The following is a 23,497-nucleotide window of genomic DNA, read 5'->3' on the forward strand; positions in this document are numbered from 1 at the left end:
GGGCAGAGCATGCACACCAGAGACTAATTTCCAGTTCAGCCCTACGCTGACTTGAATGGGGACACAATAATTCAATCATATGGACTTTTCTAGACTTTCCAAATGTTATCGGACCAAACGGATCAAATCCTGATCGTGAAAAAACAAGTTATTTCGTGGAGGCTGCGATGCACCGTGCAATTTATCCACTGTTTTACAGCCACGACAGTAGCAATGGAGTAGTAGGCTACGGCGGAACCTATAAGGGGAGCACAAGTTTAACTAGCTTGGTTGTGATTGGCCAGCGACTGCGTGTCACATGAGTACTCGTGTACTCAATGTAGGCCATCTTGCATTGGGATCACACCAATGTTTGGTATGTTTTTCTTCAGCACGACATCACCCGTATGACCTGAAAATTATTTTTTCACTTTGGCATACTGTATCAGCATGTTGGACCCCCAAAAACACACAAAAATTTTGTTATGTTGGGTTTTTTTTTTACTGTCAAAACCACAAATGAAGAATTTTAAAGGTTGCAAATGGAAACACTGGTTGCAAACATAACGTGAAAGGTAAAACTGAGATCATATCATAAGCAATATACAACTAGCAGGTGTAGCCATAGGCGTTTGTTTTGTTTCTTTCTTCTTCTTAGCTATGCCGCTCTTTAAAACAGTGTTCCAAATAGCGCACTTCCACTTCTCCGCTCAGTTGGCGCCTCCCCAGCTGTTCAGGCTGAACATTTTTGGTTTCGTGATGCAACGAAAAACATATTAAAATAAATGCAACGCCTGCCCCACCCCATCTTGCATATGCGTAAAACATGATTTTTATAACAAATGTGTATCGTCCTATCTCCGTTTTTACTTGGTCTATCGACATCAAACAAGAACTAGCGCGGTGTTTGAATCCAGCAATCAGCGATGCTCAATGTGACTCCATTTTTTACGCTACCAGATGATAAAAGGGATTTAAGAAGAGATCTGTTAACAGAAAGTTGTTTATTCTTCATGACTTTTCTCCTAATATTGCTTTTTCTTGTGAAATACTGTTCAGGCCTATAAAAATCCTCCCAATGAAGCAGTCTGAGAATGATGAGTCACTGGTTGGTTGAATTGCTCACAACTCATAAACTCAGTGATGACACTGCTCCATTTTAAGGGGTCATAAGCCAGGTCTACAGTATGGTACTGTTTATAATGTATATAGCTTTTTAATGTAATCTATGATTTTTTTAAATGTCTTATTTAATTTTCATCAATAAGACTCGTCTTATAGCAGCGAGTCGGGGCCATTTTGAGGATGAAGACGAAAAAAAAAGAAAAGCAACAAATTTACAGCATCAAATAACAAATTAAAACCAAATATATCAGAGAAATTAACACTTGAACAAACATCAGCATGATAAGAACTACCTGAAATGACAGAAACCATCTTTGGGGAACCATTTATTTGGCGTCCCATCCGCGAACATGGAGGGGGCGGGGCTTATGGCCTATGCTGCAGCCACCCACTAGGGGGGCGATAGAGACGTTTTGGCTTCACTTTTGGGGAGCTGTTATGGGCATTAGCATGTTTATTCTGCATCACCCAGGGCTCGAACTTCACAACCTTAGACACCAAGGGCAAGTCATGATCTTGTTGAGCTAGCTGCCAAGTCAGACACCTTAGATGGCTTCACACTATGACTTACGCATTCACCAGGGCTGCGTGTAAAGGCAGATTGCAAACTAGAAATGTCTGAAATTCAGTTACAAAGACATCAAAATGTCGTCATTTCTTTTCCTGAACACTGGAGGTTTATTTAGCGAGAATTTGCGGTAGCTTTTTACGGACCTTTGCAATCATTAAACAATCTGGCTGGAAACATGTGGGAGGAGATGGGTTTAATTGGCTTTACATTTCTGCTCACTCTGGCCTTTTGTTGAAAGTTGCGAAGCGGTGGCACGTATGACTGATTCGTTATGGGCAAAGCTGCCCAGCCCGTAATGAAATCCTCCTTGTAAACTGTGGCAGGCATAATACTAGAGAAGAAGCCCTGCACCAAGTGAAAGTGGGGGTTATTAAACGACACAAAAAGAAATTACAATGTAAAAGTCAAAAGATACCTCATATTGTAATAAATCAGAGCAATTAAAGTTTGTGGAGCCTATTTGGCAAAATGGTGTGAGTAGTTTGAACTCAGCAAAACCTTCACGTTTTTTGACACAATCATTAATGTCCTCGATTTTACGCGGATCACATTAAGCTATAAAAGGACGGTTCGGTAAAAAAGTGACAGCTAACTGTCCCCATTGTGCCCTGCGTCGATGAGGTCCAGCAAGCGGTGGGTTTCTTCTTTTCAGGATTATCTTATGCCATGAAGTCTGTGTATTGTAAAGCTGATGGGAGTGTGATCATGTTCTACTTCTATCTGTCAGATCCAGATGTGCAGATCCAAACCACAAAATGAACTGATCCGACCAACAAGTATTGTGTGTGTGTGTATTCAAAGCCTGATATATCTACTTCCTCTGTGCCATAGAGCTCCATACCATAAACTATTAAAAACACATGTTCTGTAATTACCATGAACACACACACTGTAGATTATTTTGACTTAATCCCGCATACACCATCCTGCCGTAAATACTCACTCGCTAGCCGTCAGCTAACGTGTTCCGGGAGTTATTCTGCCTCCGTCTCATCTCCGCCCACCAACAACGACAAAAAAACAAAACGTAGAAAAAGTCGTATATTCGTGATTCAGCTTTTAAAGACTTACATCTTCCGTGGGAACCAACAGGAGGCACGAAGCTGAGAGCTGCCGACAAGATAGGGAAGTCAAAAGTATTGAAAGGCTGACGGTAACACAGGTACACCACCAGCATTATCCTTTTAAGTACATGGTTATGAACAAATATGTTGATTTTTTGGGGGGAGGGGGGGGGTTTACAGAAAGAGGGAAAATTTGATTTCATTTCATTGCGGCTTTTTTAAACGATACACATTGCCTTCATCATGAGAGTGGAGCTTTACAGTCACCCGCAGACAGTTACACTTGGGTTTTGTCAAGGGCAACTGGGAATCGAACTGGGAATCGAACCAACAGCAGCATAACATACAGTTGTTAGGTTTGTCCATGTGGTTGAAGGTTCAAGGTTTCAGGCGCTTAGAGTCACGTGGGAACAAGGAGGTCTGACGCACGTTGTGGAGACCCAGGTACAGCATGCAGACTCTCTCCAGGGGCTATAGTTTCTTTCTACACTAATTCTGAAATGGTGAATGATTCTGCCCACGGGTCCCAGACACGCTCGTGCTACTCCCTTCCACTAAATGAAAATGTGTGTGAGTGTGAGTGTGTGTGTGGGGTGGGTGGGGGGGGGGGGGGCTTGCATTTAAACTGTCCCTGAGTTGAAACGTGATTCCAATGATGAGTTGTTGTTTTTTATTTACAAGAGGGAGGAATAATCTGCCTCTCTTGTTGTGTCATGCCCAACTGCAAATAATCCCTGCGTGGCGCATGCGGTCGGGCGCGCGCGCGAGCGTGTGTTTCCCCCTTGGAGCATGCGGGCTACAGATGTTCAGCCTCTCTCTCTCTCTCTCTCTCTCCTGACGAAGTAGTACAGACAGTGTATAGGATCACACACACGCGCGCGCTCCTCTCCCGCAGCCTCGCGCGACAGAGAGAGTCCGATGCCATGACCGAGGACGCGTCCATCCTCCGCTGCTGAGGGAACCATGCGCTGCCGGCTGAGCCCTGCTGGAATGAACCGACTGGAGGGGGCTTTCAAAGGACTCACCTGTGGATTTGCGCCGCCAAGATGCCTTATATGACCAAACCTCTGATTTTACTCCTATGCCTGGTTGTTACCGGTGAATGCCGCAAGCACGGCCACCGGGTGCGGAGATGGACCGGTACCGTGGAGACCCAGAAGCATGGCACGTAAGTGGAAGATACGGTGGGGGGATAAATTAATAAATAAATAAATAAATAAATAAATAAGAGAATGATATATTCAATGAAACGCTTTTTAACTGAATTGCCATTATCACAAGATTTGCCACGCACATTAGATAATGTGCAACTGCTGGTTAATGTGGACGCTCTTTAACGTTTAGCGTTCAGGTGCGTTAGACTACCATTACCAAAAGAAGCACGCCAAACCGAGCCAAGTCACAGCTGCTTCACACCTGCAAAATGTAAAGGAGTATATGTCGGTGCAATGTAGTATTATTTTAGTGGTAAAATAAGAAGAGATCGGCCGTAAAGCGGCAGTTCAAGTCTGAACTTTGTGCGCTGCGTAAATGAGGTGTGGCCCGAGGTGCACCTCTTTGGCTTTGCGATGTCTTTGCTGACAGGCCGTGCAACAGTTTGTACGTGTTAAACACTTAAAAACGCGATCATGAGCAAATGTACTGATTCATCTGTCACACAGAAGGAGCGGCGGATCATAAAATCCTACAAGGAAGGTTCAGATCTGGCAAATGCAAAACAGCTTTTTCTGCGCGTTCTCTGCCAGACACTCACCCACACTCCAGTGAAGGTGGGAAGGCTGCCTGCAAGACACTGACCTGCTCGTCGGGGGGGGGGGTTCAGAAGGACACTTGACACACTGGGCTGGAGACACCGACAAAGCAATGCGTGTCGCGCTGATAGGGCCGCTAGATCAGAAACTAAACCCCCACTCATATGAGACCTTCTACAAGGCAGTGGCTCGCAACCTATTTTGTCGTTTAGTTCTGTCATGTCAACCTTGCCTAATTTGTTGTTGCAAATGTTACATACATTAGTTCCATAAACTTAGCCGACCAACTATTAGAAATCATTTTGTGAAACTACGATTTGTAAAGGTTATGGAAGGCGTTTACAGAAAATCTTAACGTGTGTCGTTCTGGAGTGCAGTTACAACCAATGTATTTTGGAGGACTTGTTGGAATTCAAGGTCCCATATTATGCTCATTTCAGCTCTATGTTTTTATTCTGGGACTCCACTAGAGCAGCTTTGCATGAGTCACAGTTCATAAAAAGTCCTGATTTATCTTCTCCCGGCCCTTTCTGCAGCCCCTCAGTTCCCCCCTCCGTCTGAAACGAGCCGTTTGAGACAAACTGAACAACCTCCAAACACTTGAAGAGTAGTTCCTGAGCAGAGCGCTCCAATGACTCAGACAGACTGGGCGGGTGGGTGAGCGTCCCTGTACGTGGTGGGTGGTGCTGTGATTGGAGCAATGACCTGCTGGGGGCCGTGGCTGAGGGCGGTGACTATATCGTTGTGACATCACAACCTTTCTGAATACGGGCTGTGTGCATTTCTCTGTAGACTGTTACCTTCCCAGTATTTATACAGCACCCAGACCTGCTTCATAATCAAACAAGACATGGAAATCTCACTTTCTACAACATGGGACTTTTAAATCACAGTGTTAGCCATGATAAAACGTAATGTGCAAGCTACTCACAACAACTCTGACAGCATGATATCAGCTTGAAAGCTGGTAAACATTGATCGAATAGAGTTGTTGCAGGGATGACATGTTTTTGGAGGCAAACTCCAAAGTTAGCATCGCCCCTGGTTCCCTCAACAAAAAGCCAATGGGATTGTTCCATGGGATTTTGGATTATTGCAGAAAATAAGCTCTGTGGCAAAACAAAAGTTTATGATTCTTACACGTTTTGTTCAGCAAGATAATCGTCACTAATGAACTCCACTTTTATGATTTCTGAAGCGTAAATGGAATCACCAGAAGTAAAAAGCTAACGTTAGGCTATAAAGGAACTACAGCACGGTCGCATCACTTCAACGTCACCACCGCTAAGCTTCACTTTTAAGAGAATATAGATAGATATAGATATATAGACAGATAGATATAGAGTATAAACACAAAGCAGCTGTAGTGAGTAGATGACTTTCCGGGTTCGGCATGAAGACGTTTAATGTCCGCGACAACCTCTGTAGCCTCATTTAGCCACTCGTTACCTTTTTTAAGACACTTAAAAGCTTCATTTTTCATTCACCGACATATTTTATGTCGTAGAAAATCTCTTCAGCTTGTATTAACCGCAGACCTTATTTCAGGCATCTAACCAAAAACCCACTGACTTCGAGACGAGGGAACCGGAAGTGTAAATAAGCTAACTAATATCCGGGTTTTAGGACTCATTCCTGCAAGCACGCAAAGCACCAGTTTCAATCGAGAATGCATTGGAAATGCAGAGTATGCAGCTGTGTCTCAGACAGAGTTCTTCTGTCTGGAGGAGCCCTGACCATATAACCCCAAGAGATTCTCTCACTATTTTAGATCAAGTTTGGAGGTTTCCCAAGAAAAATGAGGAATTTCGGAGTCTGCATTCCAACATATGGACCAAAACCCCTAATGGATGCGAGGGCAATACATTTATCTCTTCTTCTCTGCTTGCTGTAGAGAAAACGTATATATATCTGCCTGTTATCGTTTTGCCAGGTCCCCTGCAAGTCATGTCCGTCTATCCTCAGTGGTGATTTAACACAGCATGAGGTCTAAACAGCTCCGCCGCCATCACTGTTAGATCGACACTGTACAGCTGACAATTACCACAGCATGACATTCTATTGAACCAAGGACACAAACACGATTTTAGGAGTGGCACGTCTGCAGTCAGAGCGACTGCTTTGCTTGAACACAGGGTCGCTCTGAGCATTTCTCAAATATTTGCATTCACAACCTTGATCAGGATGATTAGTGTCCGTGTGAGCTTTCAGCTACTGACATTTTATGCGTGGTCTTTTGGAAGGTCGGAACGCAAACGTGACGAAAAGAAGAGTAAGTAAGAGAAAAAACGAAAGAGGTCGTAGATGAATGGTTGTGTTCTCGGCTGTCAATGAATCGGTCTTCCGCAGTGTTGCTAAACCCCAAATCTTTTAGCCGACTATCCTCTTGACGGTGAATGTCATCTTCCCTCAGCTCCTTGGCAAAAAAGCCTCCTGATGTGACCAAGTCTCGCAAAATGAAGACGGAGCATCTGCTCAAAGTAGACGACCACGACTTCACCATGAGGCCGGCGTTTGGAGGTAGGCTAGCTTTATTTTTACTCTTGTACACGGACATAAAAATCAAGGTGCACTTACTGTTTTTTTTCCCCCCGAGCGCTTTCAGCCACATTTCATCCGCTTAGTTGCCTCGTTGTCTTGCTCTATACACTTAAGAGCAAGACAACACTTATGAAATGTGGGCAAAAAGCTCCAGAAAAAGCTAGCAGTGGATGATGTAACTGTATCAAAATGTTGATACAGCAAACTTCTTCTGGCTGATGTGTGTCATTGTCAGAGTCCCATCATTCGTCAGCTTTTGTTAGAGAAGCAGAATTACTGAAATTTCAATGGTTATTTGTGCTCAAAACCTGCAGCTCCGACTTGAACATGAGATCCAAGCAGCAGGACATATGAAGTTTTGATCTGCCTATGAAACAGTTTGACACCCTGGGAAAAAAAAACCCAACTCATTTTATTTTCATTTCATTACACAACAAATCTTGTAAAATGCAAGTGTTAGCATAGCAGTAGACATTTTCCTAACATGTACCCAACAAAACAGCTGGACTGATGTATTTGTCTTTGATATATCAGCTGAAATTATGAAAAATGCCAAAGGTGTGTCTTTTAGAGGTCGTTTAGAAACAGTGTCTCCACCACATAGTTTGTACACCAGAGAGCGCTGACATTCTACAGTGTGGAAATGTCCCTCTCACCACATATATTGGTTGCAATCAGTCAATACGTATAGATTTTTTTTCAATACATTTTTGTAGCTCTCAAATATCAATATTAGTATCAGTATCAGTCAGGCTTTAATAGACTCCATAATGCAGTTTCATAAAGTTCCTGACTTTTAGTCCCTGGAGCCAGTGCTCATTTCCCATAATGCACCTCAATGGGATCTATCATTAGACCCTCCCTGCCTTGTCGATATCCCCGTCTTTCAAACTCCACGCCCCATTTTGTAACACACATCTTCTGCATTAAATGTGTAGCGCAAGCCAATAGCCCTGGATTACATCATTATGACTTCATCAGGGTTCATGTCAAGTAAACAGACTTTCATGTTGGTGGAGTGCTCCTTTAATCCTGTTGTCGGGTTGCGACAGTGGCCTGTGTGCGAAGACAGGGATGGAGGAAAGAGGGGAAGTATTTGGTTTACCTGTCCTCCCTCAAGCTTGAAAAACCAAGTCGTGTCAGCACTTCCGTCTGTTCTCATGTCTCCTAATTGATTGGTCTTTGGTGTCCAGAGCCTCTGATATGTAGGGCTCTTTGATGTTACACCAATTTAAAGTAACCATCCCTCTCTTGGGAATCGTCTCGAAGCGCGAAGCATCTCTAGACCTACGCCCTCCGCGTTAATCCCGCTCGTCACCAGGTTGTTACCGCAGTCCACAGACAGGTTGACATTGTCACTAATCTCCTGTTCTGGGTTTTTAAGAGGAATGTTTCTCAGTGCAGCAGACGCTCAAGCATTAAGAAGTTGTCACCCGTGGGGTTATTAAGAGACGCTATCTAAAGACCGTAGTTTCATACACTTGTGTTCAAACTCCATGCCTTAATATCTTTCCAAGGCAGGGATTAAATCTAAAGATAGTGGTGTGCTTTTTTTCATTGAAATACTTCAGAGAGTCGTTCAAAGCTCGGTCTTTGTTGATGTGCTTAGAAGTGTGTTCCTCTTGTATCTCTTTGGAGCAATCAAATGAAACTCTGTAGGATCTGTTCAAAAACTCGATCCAGCTTTCATAAAGATATTTGGATACTGAGATGCTGTACACCCACATCTCTGCTCTGAAATAGGGCGGGAAAGGAACAAATCTGTCTCTGACTCTTCTTCCTGTGAAGTTGTACCTTGTTGAGAGCAGGAGATGAAACCGCTGTTAACCCCCACCCCCACCCCCGTTGAGCAATTGTTGCTTTCTGCAAAAGGCAGAGCGTGTAGCAGGAGGTCACAGTGGAAATGGAACTAAAAATAACCCGGGTGCTGGCACAAAGTCCCATCAGAGGATACACGGCTCCAGTCGCATTAGTATAGAGTCTCATACTCCACCCTGATTCCCTACAGAGGAATGCCCCTCCAGATGTGTTTAAACCATTAAAAAAAAAAAAAAATCGAATAATACTTTAACATGGTTTTTCCACCAAAACAGATCAGTAAGCTACTGGCTTAGCTGCATCAGAATGAAAAAAAAAAGGCTGAAAATATTGAATGCAGGCTTGGGAAATATTTTCAATGTTTGACTTTGTTTTCTCTTCCAAATAAATTTGACCTGGGGGTTTGTTTACAACCTGTTTGCTGGCTTGTGCTTTTTGCCCAGTTGGATTTATCTTCAGCAATGTCGCTGCATTCCAAAATTCCAAAATGAGTGTCCTCAGTGCCTTGGTTGGAGAAATTGCGACCTGGCTGGGCAGACCAGTCGTCTGCTAACCTTCAGCCTGCACCACGGCCTGCTAGCGACCAGCCTGCACTCCGGTCACTTGGCCTCGGGTTAAGGATCCTGTGGCTTGCCTGCCCCAAGCACCCATCCCCATCCCCATGGCAGCATGAATGTGTTCAGAAAGTAGTACATTAGATATTGCAAGCTCCCAAGACTTTAATAAGGCAACGTTTCGGCCGTCAAGGTTACCCTGACAAAGACCTTGAGGGTTGAAACAATGCCTCATTAAATTCCAGGGAGCATTTAAGGAGGTTTAATTAAGCAAACTACCTTTTTTAAAGTGGGAAATATGATGATGGTATATGGGGATGCTTAAGAAAAGGTAAGAAAGTCATCCAAAACGATGACTTATCCTACTACACTTTATAGACATCTAGGCATTACGTTTTAGATAGCCTGCCTTGAACCAAATTGTGGGTCAATGGAAAACTGTGACCCAATGATGGTGGTAGCTGTAAGGACAGGGGGCTACCAAAATAAGTCTTTTCTTCAGGGGACCATGAATCTCTCCTTTTGATTTAAGTATAACCCACAATCAAAGGCAATATATGAAAAATGGTCAAAATCAATCCAACAGAGGCTGAGATATCCTGATATTTAGTCACTAGTATGGGTCAAATCCCCAAAACGCTTGATCCAGCAATTCCCTTAACGCAACCAATAGCATATTTTTATTAGGCACTCCATTAACCCTAACCCCAACCTCACACCCCCAGTTTGTAACACAAGCTCAAGCCGAAATAACCCCTGATCTCACCACCAGTTGTGCTGATGAGTACATACATAGTATTATTATTATTATATATGAAAGTCTTACATATGTGCATGATTTTACGCATACACATTCAACAAAGATCTGTATCAAATTCAGATGCAACATGTCAGTTTCAGTGGACATGGGGGAGGGTGGGGGTGGCTAACGTGTGGGGTGTATTATTGCTCTTGATCCTCTGTAAAATAACACATTAAGCTTGTTGTTAATCCACATTGAGGGGAAAGAGAGAGAAAGCCCATCGGCCAGATCATTTGATGTATGGGCATGGAGCGAGTCATGTTATGATCTGTTAACTGCACACCAAAGCCACTGTGTGCTTTTCAGAAAATGTGGCTTAGCAGTGTTGCGGATTTACCGGAGGTCACAAAGTCAGAGGTGGGGTTGCTTCATGTGGCCTATTACTTTAATATATCCTCCGCCCAGCTACTGAAGGCACTCTGATGTATTCAGTGAAAGCAGATCTGTCTCAGGTCGAGGAGAAAAATCCAAGAACAGAATGTATAGAACCCTTGAACTGTTTAAACCTTCTCATGAGTAACTTCTTTCATTTGCCTACAAGCTGTAGTCATCAATAGTTAAAGTTGCAACGGGGTGACTTTGCTCCAGAAACAAAATTTCTAGGTTAGGAAAATACCAAACTGTCAGAGCACTGCTTGCACTGGTCGTTGCGCCACCATGAAAATAGGGCCCTAAAGCTGGATTTATGGTCGCCATAGAGTCTCTGGCGCGAGGGTCCTTGCGCCAAAAATGGCGTCATCGTGCCATGCCGAAGGCTCCGCAATCTGTCGCGGCGAGTGGTCGTGCGCCTCTGAGTTTTTGTAACTAGGCGACGTGTGCCATGCGACATGTCAACATGGACACCTGTGAAACTGGACTGGCCCGAGCCGGTACGTCATTTTAAGCACCTCCACGACCCCTTCCATGAGAGACCACAGGGGACAGCCACGTGATTCTGGACTCATGGAGAGGGAGACTGCCACCACATTTAATAGATAAAAACTGATCCATTCTTCCTCAGCGACAACAAGCTCTAGCGCAGAGTGCAGCCATGTTTGTTTATGACCATCTTCCACTAGTTTTAAGCCCCCTGGCGTTTCGGAGAATACTGCAACGGATCGCCCCTTGTTGAGCGTAAACGAGTGTGATGTGAGAAGAGTCACTTGTAGTGACAAACATACAGAGAATCATCACCAACTCTACAGTTCTGCTGAGCTCTACAAAGCTTTTTAGCTTCTTTTAGCTCATTGTGTAGGTGTCACCACCCACAACTCCACTCTCATTGACCTTATTTTCAGCAGCCCTTTTAGCCCTGATAAACCTACTGTGAACTATCCGCCCAGTGTCAAACAGCAGACAAATTGTGATTAGGCGGTGAACATTAGTAGCTAAAGACCCAAGAGTTACATAATGTAAATGTAACCAGAGCCAAAACAAGAGCGAATGTGAGACTTATATTCACTGCATGGAGAGAAACAGTTGAATGCTTCAGTAATGTTGCTTCGTGTCTGCTGGATGTGTAAATAGGTAACTTGTCTGCCATAGAGAGACAGAGTCCGGATGACACCTCAGGGCTAGCAGCTGTTCCACTAGCTTCTGTAACTCAATCCTCATAGAGAGCCAAAGTAAAACCGGAACCTCTGGGCTCTGTTCCAATTCGATTCCAAATCACAACAGAAGTAATCCAGACATTAGCTTGTGTTACAAACTGGGGGTGTGAGTTTTGAAACCCAAACCAAATGCCTAATGGTTGTGTAGGGTTAGGGTTGGGGTTAGGGTTGGGGTTAGGGTTAATGGAGTGCCTAATGAAAATATGCTATTGGTTGCGTTAAGGGAATTGCTGGATCAAGTGTTTTGGGGATTTGACCCATACTAGTGACTAAATATCAGGATACCTCAGCCTCTGTTGGATTGATTTTGACCATTTTTCATATATTGTCTTTGATTGTGGGTTATACTTAAATCAAAAGGAGAGATTCATGGTCCCCTGAAGAAAAGACTTATTTTGGTAGCCCCCTGTCCTTACAGCTACCACCATCATTGGGTCACAGTTTTCCATTGACCAACAATTTGGTTCAAGGCACGCTATCTAAAACGTAATGCCTAGATGCCCATAAAGTGTACCACGAATTTCCATAGTCTATAGTAGGATAAGTCATCTTTTGGATGACTTTCTTACCTTTTCTTTAGCATCCCCATTATACCATATTAGAGCAGGTCTAGACTGGACTCGTTTTAATATTATTACAAAGACCCAACAGTTCCCACCATGAGCAAGCACTATGGAGACAGTAGCAATGTTAACAACTTCCTTTTAAGAGGCGGGAACCTCCAGCAGAACCAGACTCTAGGTGGGCAGTCATCAAAACCTAACCTTCTTAGTAAGGTAAATGGTAGATTGAAAAAAGAAAAAAAAACCTTTCCCACAAGCCATAGGCCATCACGGGTTAAATGTCACCAACTCACCAGGAGACGTGAGTCCAGGATTGACCCGCTGCAAGTTCAGACATAGTAACTCCAGGAACATTAATTTTATCAGGATGGTCAATGAAAGAAAGCCTCTGTGAGAGGTTGTATTTAGTTACAGAAGCTAGTGGAAGTGTTGTTTTCTACCTTATCCATCGACGTTCTCTTGAGTCGTCTTTTTATCCATTTAGCCGTAAACTCATATCACTGAAGGCCAAAGGAAAGTGGAGCTGTATTATGATGATAACTGGCAAACAAACCGGACCTTGAGGAATACTGGCTTTTAAAAAAAAAAAAAGGTACAACTGCCACAGAAAAATTAAGTACTATTTTGGTATTTATTTATCCAGTGAATGTCAACAGAGCCCTGGGTCTTTTCCTGTGCCTCCCTGCTGCACCTCCTCATTCTGGGAGCGTTGCCAGTGAGCACTTTCTAATCTGTTGGTCTTGGCGAAAAGGTTAAAGGGCCAGTGATGCATCACTGAAATACACTTTTTGTGCCATAACAATTTTTATATGTTATTTTATATTTTAGAGGCTCTTAAAAACTCATACTATAACCCCCCTCCCCACCCACCAAACATTTGCAGCTGTGACTGCTGCTGCTGCCATAGTTTGATGTCAGAACTGTGGAAATTCAATTAGAAGATCCTATCGAGCCTGATACATCAAAGGAAACTGCAGTAATCCATTGATTTAGGCTCATCGCTGCTTTATTATTTCAAGCCAAATTAAATGCTGTCACTCTTTTTAAACGTGTGCACAGTCAAATGGTTTTTATATTGGCTTATTAAATGTCATGAACAACAGAAACTTGTCATTCGCTTTATCCCCGAGCACCAAAGTGACCTGTGTGTCATCTGTGAGGGGACATCATAATAATCACCACAGTCTTTGTTTCCTTTTTTTTTTTTTTTTTTTTTACAGCTAAAGCTTTAAGCAGTGCTCACTGATGGATGGGTCAGTAGCACCCAGATACCATCTGGAGATGTCGGCTTAATTTGAGGTGACTAGAGTATAGCTTTACCCGCTAGCTTTCGCCCAGTGAAATCTAGCTGGCCCGCGGTGTTAGCCTAGCCTAACTCTGCTTAGCTTTCATGGCAGGCCCCACTCCAGCAGTCATGAGCAGATTAAGCCGCAGGCGGGTCCTCCTGTTTACAGCTTAGATTAGCACGGGCACCAATCTGTTACGCCATCAGACAGCTGTTACCCCGCAAATGACACTTTGTCCCATCTGAAGAACAGACACAGAAATGAGGAGAGGTCCAAAACTGTCTGTAAAAGTGCATTCAGTGTTGGTGAAGGTACTTTGAAATTCTGTACTAAAGGGACATTACATTTATTTGGTTTGAGATGATTTCTGTTATTGAAAATTTGATTGATCGTTCTCGCCCGGAGAACTCGTACAAAGTAGGTGGGGAGTAAAATATGATCATGACCAATATTCATAATGGATAAAACTTAGAATAACATATTAGAATAACACCCAGACTGAATTATCTGAGTTAAATACTCTTTTAGCGCAGACAGACAACATTGGAGACCAGCTGGTGAACTTAGTGGAGCATTTATAGCAGTTAAAGAGTCAAATCGTTTTTCTCAGGAGTTGATAGAGACCAAACCAGTGCTACGTAATATTGGACTTCAGGTGACGCAAAAAACACAACTCCATGAATGATAATGTTGCTGGATGTGTAAATAGGGAACATTGGCCATATCAACTTTATAACGCAAGACAAATGTCAGAGAAATGTTCTGAAAATAAACAGAACCAGAAAGACCACCATATGTTGGGTTTTACTCGGGAACCTGCTATTCCTACTCTGAAATTGATTGACAGGTCCTTTTAATAACTAAACATCCAAATCAATTAAAAACTGAGAAAATGCAGATGCAGGTCATCCAGGTTTTTATGTCCTTAAGGCATGCTTGAAGTTTAGCTAACTGATTGGTTTCATCTGGTTTGATAGATAACAGAAATTGTGTATCATCTGCATAACAATGAAAGTTTAAAGTTATGTCTCCTAATAATATTGGCTAAAGGAAGCATATATAAGGTGAATAGTATTGGTCCAAGCACAGAACCTTGTGGAACTCCATGACTGACTTTGGCGTACATAGAGGATTCATCGTTAACATGTACAAACTGAGATCAATCTGATAAATAGGACTTAAACCAGCTTAGTGCGGTTCCTTTAATGCCAATTAAAAACCTGACTGAAAGTCCTCAAACAACTTATTGTTATGTAGAAAGTCACACACACAGCTGGTTGGTGACTGCTTTGTCAAGAATCTTGGAGAGAAAGGGAGGGTTAGATATGGGTCTATAGTTGGCTAAAACCTCAAGAGTGGGTTTTTTAAGAAGAGGTTTAATTACAGCTGCTTTAAAGGACTGTGGTACGTAGCCTGTTAATAAAGACAGATTGATAATGTGTAGTAAAGTGAGTAAAGTGCTGACTAAAGGTAAAACCTCTTCAAGCAGCCAGGTTGGGATGGGGTCGAAGAGACAAGTTGATGGCTTAGATGAAGAAATGGTTTTAGTTATTTGGTGAGTCAATGGGAGAAAAGCAATCTAAATATACGTCAGGTTTTACAGTTGTTTCTGAGAGTTCCGTGTTTGAAGGTAAGGTACCACCTGAAGACAGGAGGTGGTCAATTCTGTCTCTAATAGTTAGAATTGTATCATTAAAGAAGCTCATGAAATCATTACTGCTGAGGGTTATAGGAATACACGGCTCAATAGAGCTGTGACTCTCTGTCAGCCTGGCTACAGTGCTGAAGAGAAACCTGGGGTTGTTCTTGTTCTCTTCTATTAATGATGAAATTTAGCGACAGCACTATCAGATAGACATCTGGTGTAGGAATTTTTGCCTAATGGCGTGTAGTCCCGTAATAGGAATTCAAAAGTTATTAAATAATGGTCCAAGTTAAATTTCTTCCACATACTTGCAGACTTATCAACACGATGGATGATGTGTTCTTATGGGTTATGGGTGAATGAGACTTAGCTGTAAAGCGCTTTGGGAACCGTGAAGGTTGAAAGGCGCTATATATGTGAGATCATTTACCATTTACCATTTACTTACAAATTAATCCAACAATAACTGTGTGGTTGACAGTTGATTGGCCGAGGTCGTTTTCTTGCTGGGTTTGGCTCCTGGCACACTGGGAGGCTGTTGAGCCCGGTCAAGTTGCCCGCTCGCCCGGCTCCAATTCTGGTGCCCATCCTGCAACGCTCCCCGCCAGCATTCCCTGCTGAAAACCTGGGGTTGTTCTTGTTCTCTTCTATTAATGATGAAATTTAGCGACAGCACTATCAGATAGACATCTGGTGTAGGAATTTTTGCCTAATGGCGTGTAGTCCCGTAATAGGAATTCAAAAGTTATTAAATAATGGTCCAAGTTAAATTTCTTCCACATACTTGCAGACTTATCAACACGATGGATGATGTGTACTTATGGGTTATGGGTGAATTAGACTTAGCTGTAAAGCGCTTTGGGAACCGTGAAGGTTGAAAGGCGCTATATATGTGAGATCATTTACCATTTACCATTTACTTACAAATGAATCCAACAATAACTGTGTGGTTGACAGTTGATCGGCCGAGGTCGTTTTCTTGCTGGGTTTGGCTCCTGGCACACTGGGAGGCTGTTGAGCCCGGTCAAGTTGCCCGCTCGCCCGGCTCCAATTCTGGTGCCCATCCTGCAACGCTCCCCGCCAGCATTCCCTGCTGAAAATCCTGACAGTCCAAAGCTCCTGTGCTTGTAGCATTTATGAGTCTTGAACAAACGCTTTTATGGATACGCATTGGTACAACAAAAACAACAACACAAAACCAAAGATTTGGAGAAATACATCAGCTGTGTTTGTGAGAACAGCCCAATAAGAAGGCAAACAGGCATCAGTTAGTACATTTATTTTAGTAACGTCAACAAATTGTAACCCCTGTTCAGAATACCATTCAAAAGTCTGGCAGTTTAATTTCCTTTTCTTCAGGAAAAACACTACTACACTCTGTATAGCAAGTGAAACGCAACCTGTCATTAATCGTTACCGCCCTCTTGAGAATTTGACATACAAGTAATAAATCAAGTTTCTGTTTGTATATTACAAGAAAAATGAATCTTCCATTCTTCATTCTTACTGTTTGCCGCCATCTGCTACAGTGTCAGTTTATTCCGATCTGCCAGCCTCATCTTTGGATCTATGGTAGATTAACCCCCTGAAATAACTTGAATGCAGCACGACGTGTTGGGATGCCGGTCATCAATATGGGACGCTGAGACATATTTACACAAAGAAACTTGTTCAACATTGTTTTCCAGCTCTTCAGCTCCTTCAGCTGATTTTGATGCCTACAGTGTGTTCTGTATGTCTGTTGTAATCTTCTGTTAGCTGTATTATTGTGTGCTTTATTGCCCAGCAACTATGCATTTGTTATGTGCGGCTGCCAATATTAAAATGATATAATTCGACCATGTCGAAATTTAATTTGTGCACATGATGTATATGGAAAACAGGAATTGACATTGAGAGTACATATTCAGTGTACTCCAAAGTGTAAAACAGCCACAGACGTTTCATTTTCAATTTGACAATGTGCAACTTAAATTTTGAAAAGGAATTTGCAAACTGGGTTTTTGCATACATGAATTTGATTTGTGTCCTGATTCTAGCTCGTTTCCCATGAAAATTTAAGTTTTCATGATAGCAGTACATAACAATATGTGTCACTATTGTCTTTGAAGTAGTTTTATTTATTTAGCATAAACCAAGATTCCATTACAACAAAAAGAAGGGGAACTTCTATCTCACAGTAATGAATCAGAAATGCTGCAATATGCTTTAGTTGGCCTTTTTTTTTGGCCATTTTACGTCATTCCAAATGCATAAAATGACTCAAACATAATTCCAGCAATGAAATACAAAACAAAACATATTCAATATACTATACTTGTTTAGGAGAGCTACAGGTATACTGTAAAAATACAACCCTGTTTGTTGGACATCTGTTTGAATACAATTTCAGGCTCTGGAATCTCTGAACGTCTGAGTCATTGACTGGATCCACATTACTGTATGTCACAGCACTCAGAGGAATCACCAGTCAGAAGAGATTCTCAGTGACACATGAGAAACAAACAGAAAAAAATTAGAATTAGAACAAACAAAATGAGAAAATCTCTTCCCTCAAGTGGTATCTCTCTTAGTGTGGGGGGCCAAAACTGCCTAAATCAAAAATGAAAAAAAATAGATGACTCAGTAAGTTAATATGCCATTAAGTGCACCAAAAATAATATTAAATATATCTGCAGGCGGCAGCGATCGGGGTCCAGGCACGTCGTAAGCCTTTGGACGCTTGTTTCTTATTTAATTGACAAGAAGCAAAAGTCTCAATTTGCTTTCAAATAATTCATCGTATTCGTCACTATATGCTGATGCTCTGTTGAGGTATGTACATCTGCTTTCAGAAGCATTTGATGTAGCTCATGACTTTCAGTGAAGTGAAATGTAAACTGTCAGTATGCTCAGTATGCTGTCAGCTCCTCTGTGCAGCAGAAGCCGGGAAAAGACTTCCCACAATAAAGAAAGAAAAGGGCAAAACTGCAAAAAGTTGACCCCATGACACACTTTGGATGACAGCCCCCTCATTTGCATAATGATGAAGCGATGGATTTAATGGAGCGTTAAGTGAATCGCTTATTTATTTATTTTTGATTTTAGCAGTTTCGGTCCTCCATATCTGTGCTGATAGTTTTGGTTTTTTATTCGACCAGAATTTTACGCATCTGTCCCTGAGATTTGAGCCTCCACAAACACTAATACAGCTGCATGTGAATGGAATTCATTTTGTTATGCTCACAGCATTACAAAGAGACATTTGAAAACCTTGACAGCAGCTTGTTTTTTTGGGGGGGGGGGTTTTCTAGGCTCTGCATCCCTGTTATTCTGGATAATCCACAGAACACGCTGTCACCACTTTCAGTAATGTCCAACAAGAGGTTGGCAACTGGTTGGCAATCAGAGCAAAAAAAGCAGTCATTTGAAGTTCTCATTTCCTGTTTCTTTATTTGTTTGTGATGTAGAACCTGCCTCAGTGCGCGAGGCCCGGTGACTCTCACAGTCCAGCCTCACAGGTATAGAAAAAGCCATCACAGTCAGCATGGGATAATCAATATTGAAATTTAAACCGACTTCAGCTTGATGCAGATGTAATTGGTAAAACATGTGCAATTGGTAATCCAACTAATTATAGCCTGGTGCCTGGAAAAAAAAAGCACTGAATGCATCCCCAGGGCTGTTTCCAGCCATTTTGATTGATCTTTTCCCAAATGATTTAATAATATTTTAGAATTCAGATTGACATCACTTCAACTCAACCTCCTCGTCATGTCATCAAAAACACTTGAACGGCAGTTCCTGTTATGACTAGTGTTTGTTTTTAACACACATTCAGGATATGATATGGAACATAAGGAACACGGTTATTCATATTCTGTGATGATTGGAACATTCTCAGCTTACTGATCCTGAAGGCTCATCCACATCCCGGACATCCCAGTCTAATATTTATGCGTTATTTTCAGTATCTTGACTTTTCATTTGTAAATATTTTATGAGCTAATATTTATTTCAATTTTTCAATTTTGCGTTGCACAGCTTTCAGTATGCACAGCATACAAATGAAGTAAAGCAAACATGGTGTGTGTGACAGCTGATAATTCTGCATTAAGAAAATATAACCTGTGTGACAGCTTTTCCTTTGATGGTGTCCAATAATAGTTTGCATCATGTCCTATAGGATTTTGCATAATATCCATAGAGGGTGTTGTGACATGGATGTTTGGACAGGATTTAGACAGACTCACCCTACGGCGGTACTTTAGAGGAGTGGTTCATCTGCAAAATATCACTGTTTTGCATGGCTCACTTGCTTCCAGCAGAAGTGGTCATTTCTGACAGCTGTAATTTCAACCGGATTTATGGCCAATAACTAGGTTATATGAATCAAAAACGCCTGGGTTGGCCCAATCTCGAGCCTGTAGATCGGCTGGACATCCTTCCTTTCATTCTATTTTCAAGGTGTAGATTGTTTAAAATTGATTTACTGCTCGCGTTGAGGGTGCAACGCAGCGCAAATATCCGCACCGCGTCACGTTCATGAGACCCAGTTTTGATCAAATAATATGATGTTCGCGTGGAACACAAGTAAACGCCTCGTTACATACATGGGCAGTGAAATGAAGGACGTAGGTCACAAAATAAGCAGGCACCAGAAGTTTTTATTTATGGGACTGCCTATACAGACTCCTTTCAGCGTCGGGTGTAGTGTGCCGTGGGTTTATTTTTTTGGAAAATGCGCACGTTGGACGTTAGTGTGACAAGACATCTGAAGGTGGACTGGATGTTTTGAAATGAAATGTTTTCCCTCCAGCTGGCGGCGCCCCAGGCCACTGTCTATTTTGCCTAAAAAAATAAAAAACGGCCCTCGCATACCCCCCACCTGACTCTGACTGACTGAGCTTTTACTTTCAAAACTCGGGAAGTTTTCAAAAGTGAGGACTTAGAGTCATAGTTCTTAGACCTAAGAGCACGGCGGTCTTTCACTGTCTCCTCAGTCAGGAAGAAGTTTCTTTTTGTAGTTTGTATCTCAGATCAGAGGCACTTAGAAAATCCAGGCCATCGTCCTGCTCTGAGCTCCCTGAATGAATGGGTTCATATTGAATCAGTTGAAACATTGGTTGGCGAGGTTACTGTGAGAACAGAAGACCATTGATGTCTAATGTGACAACAAGTGCAACACACTTGATGTCATTGTTCCAGTATAAGTGAAGAATAATCCCAAACACAGAGATCCCTCCACAGCCCCTCATCTGAAGAGCTTTGGTGGCTCTAATCTAGCATTTAGTGTCTCTGCTAATCTCTTTGGATTACAGACTGTATAGATAAGTGATGCAAAGTGGTTCAAATCGCTGGTAAATCTTCCCTCCACTCTATCTCCATCTATGCAGTGTGTGCATGTCAAATGGTGATATATGAGAGGGTCACATGTAATGCTGTTATCTTTATGTAGAGGTCAGAGGTCATGATAGAGATATTAAACATTTACAAGAATCCAGTTGCATGAGGCATGAGGCAGTTCATTTAACCCTAACTTGGTTTGAACATGTACAAACATGACCACGCATCGAATGACATCTCAAATCTTTGCAGGTGTTGCCCCGAATTTCCTCTTTTCCGCTAAAATAACCCATCAGGAGAGTTCAGATCTGTCTTTGGGTCACTTGTTCCATTTCCTGCAGACTTGTGTAATGTGTTGTGATCCCTCATTCATACACCGCTTAAGTGAGACAGCTGCCAATTCCTGCATTCCACGCAAGTTAAATCACACTGAGAAAATGGGCCAAATGTCACCATGAGTTCACATGGAACTAAATTAAAATTGGTGTCACCAGTGCTTTTTTTTTTTTTTTTTTTTTTTTAAATGTAAGTCTCACTCCCTGTATTTGGGTCCCCAAAGCTCACATCAATATGCGACATGGGAGAAATTCACTTAGGGTGTAGTAGCTTACTAGTACTGACTCTTTGTTGAGTGTTGGGAAACAAATCACCTTCTTTGTTTGTCCATTTAATGTACTGAAGGCATCAGAAGTGTAACACAAAGCTATTGTCTGTATCTGTATCTCTTTATTTGACAAAACTATCTGTATTTAGATTCATGCTATTTATACTACTCTACTGCTACTGCTAGTTATATATGTCTTATATATATATGTATGAGTTTTATATTCCATATTATATTCCAATTCCAGTTGTTGTGATACCGCGCACCAACGTGTTGGTCAAGGGGTCATTTTAACCACCGGAAAGAAGGTCAAAACGTGAAAAATAATCCCCTGGAAACCTTGAATATGCAGCAAATTTCATGACAGCCTCACCTGCGGTTGTGGAGCTTTCTTGTTCTGGACCAAAGTCTTAGACGCACGGACAGACATCACCATCCTTAGGAGCTGCTGCTAGTAAGGGCAACGAAATAGAAAAACGAATCAGCTCACAACCTGATTGAAACATTCAGGACGTTCCCCGAATGATAGGCCCTAAGGTTTGGGTTTTCGCACGTAATCGCCTCACCCTGTCAACGCTGTAGCATAATATCAACAGATTTGGATGTTTTGTGTGGGAATGATACGAGATGCAGAGACTTTGCATCGCTAAAGCTTGGAAAAGTAGAACGTGTCGGACACCGGCACCAAAAATGGCTGGAGGAACAATAGAAGGCAATAAGTGATTTGGGTGAAGTAGTGATGTGGCTCCAAGCGTTAGCTCTGAACTTGTTCCAGAATCAGGACATTGGTGATTTGATCCTCTATTTTATTATTTTCTGCTTACAATTTAAATCTCCCACATACACTGTTAACTGTTCGGTATCATTTGCAGCACATTAAAAGGACATGTACGCACTGCTGTTTATAGTGTACCATGGCCGTTATCCCTAAGGTAGCGTATAAACTGATGGTTGTTCTATGAATCTTTAAACAAATCAAGAATTTGTCACTGTGCATTATTATTATTATTGCAAAATCATAAATTAGGAGATGAAGATACAGAAGGGAAGTGGACTCAGGGAAGGATTTTTAGGTTTTTTAGAAGATTGAAGTATGGACGATACAAAAGTGCAACTCTGGTATCTGGTAGACTTACGTGTAGTCCACCTGTTAGCTGCAGTCAAGTCACAGTAGAAGGAAACTGTGTGTCTAAAACACACTCTGAATCTGAGCAGAGGAAGCCAGCCAACTGGTAAAATTCAGATAGTTCCCTCATAAATCAGCTTGGCAGCGTTGCCTGCTTGTTAAATAACGGTGTACTTCTGCATCTGTTTGCTCATGATACACTTTTGTTTGGCAGGTCCCGCAATCCCTGTCGGAGTGGACGTTCAGGTGGAGAGCTTGGACAGCATCTCCGAGGTTGATATGGTAAGAACAAACACCTGCGTGCAATGGGACAGATTATTACAGACGGTGCATGTCACCATTTGAGATACAGGTAAAAATGGAACTAGGTTTATTGCTGCATATTGGGGGGAAATATATTGTGTCGTAATAATGTGTCGTAGTAATGTGTAGAAACAGGATGGAGGAGGGTGAAATTGTATTTTGTTTTGTAATTATATAATGATGATAATTAAGTGTATTCATGTAACAATGTGCTTTTCGAAAAAGGCAAACACAACTCAAAAAAATAGCAAGAACAAAATGAGGAAAGGAGACTTATGAAATATCAAAAAAAGATTTCTACAAACTTCATTTCTACAGTATATATGAAACGCATACCATACATATTCATATACATACACTATACACATACATATTCATACCTACATGCACATATTAGTTAGTTAAAATGAACTTGCATAAAAGCCTTTATATAGAAATAGAATCATAGAACATATAATATAAAATAGTATAAAATGAAATCTAACATTTTCGGAAGCTTTTCTTTTTTTTGTTCTTTTTTTTTTTACACTTCAAATCTATTTTCTATTGACTGGCCACGTGCCCTTGTGATTGGATGCCAGCTGTGAGCGCAGCTTCGAGGCGCTCCCTCGCTCGTAACCTACTGTGTTGTAGCCGGTCTTTATTACAACATTGAGAGGATCTGATCGGTTCATTGGCCACACTGACGCTAATACTTCTGAGGGTCCCTTGATAAAATAATGCTTTCATTTGGAATAATTTTGCCTATTTTGTTATGTTATACATGTCTCTAACCCTTTGCTTTTCTCAGTGTTCACTGAATAAAGTTGTGGCTATTCAATTTCAATTTTATTCATGTATAGCGCCACACA

The 23,497-nt window shown here is 41.9% G+C and overlaps 1 protein-coding gene across 1 annotated transcript in view; it reads left to right on the plus strand.

The window, feature by feature from the left end:
• Positions 1–3,729: 3,729 nt before the first annotated feature.
• The window catches only part of gabrr2a (gamma-aminobutyric acid type A receptor subunit rho2a), a 37,807-nt gene continuing 18,039 nt past the window's right edge, over positions 3,730–23,497 (plus strand). Inside the window, 4 exon segments of the mRNA XM_070919963.1 lie at positions 3,730–3,778; positions 3,781–3,907; positions 6,904–7,010; positions 22,558–22,625. Coding sequence (XP_070776064.1) covers positions 3,730–3,778; positions 3,781–3,907; positions 6,904–7,010; positions 22,558–22,625 — 351 coding nt within the window.

This window comes from Enoplosus armatus, chromosome 15, assembly GCF_043641665.1.
Source record: "Enoplosus armatus isolate fEnoArm2 chromosome 15, fEnoArm2.hap1, whole genome shotgun sequence".
NCBI lineage: Eukaryota > Metazoa > Chordata > Actinopteri > Centrarchiformes > Enoplosidae > Enoplosus > Enoplosus armatus.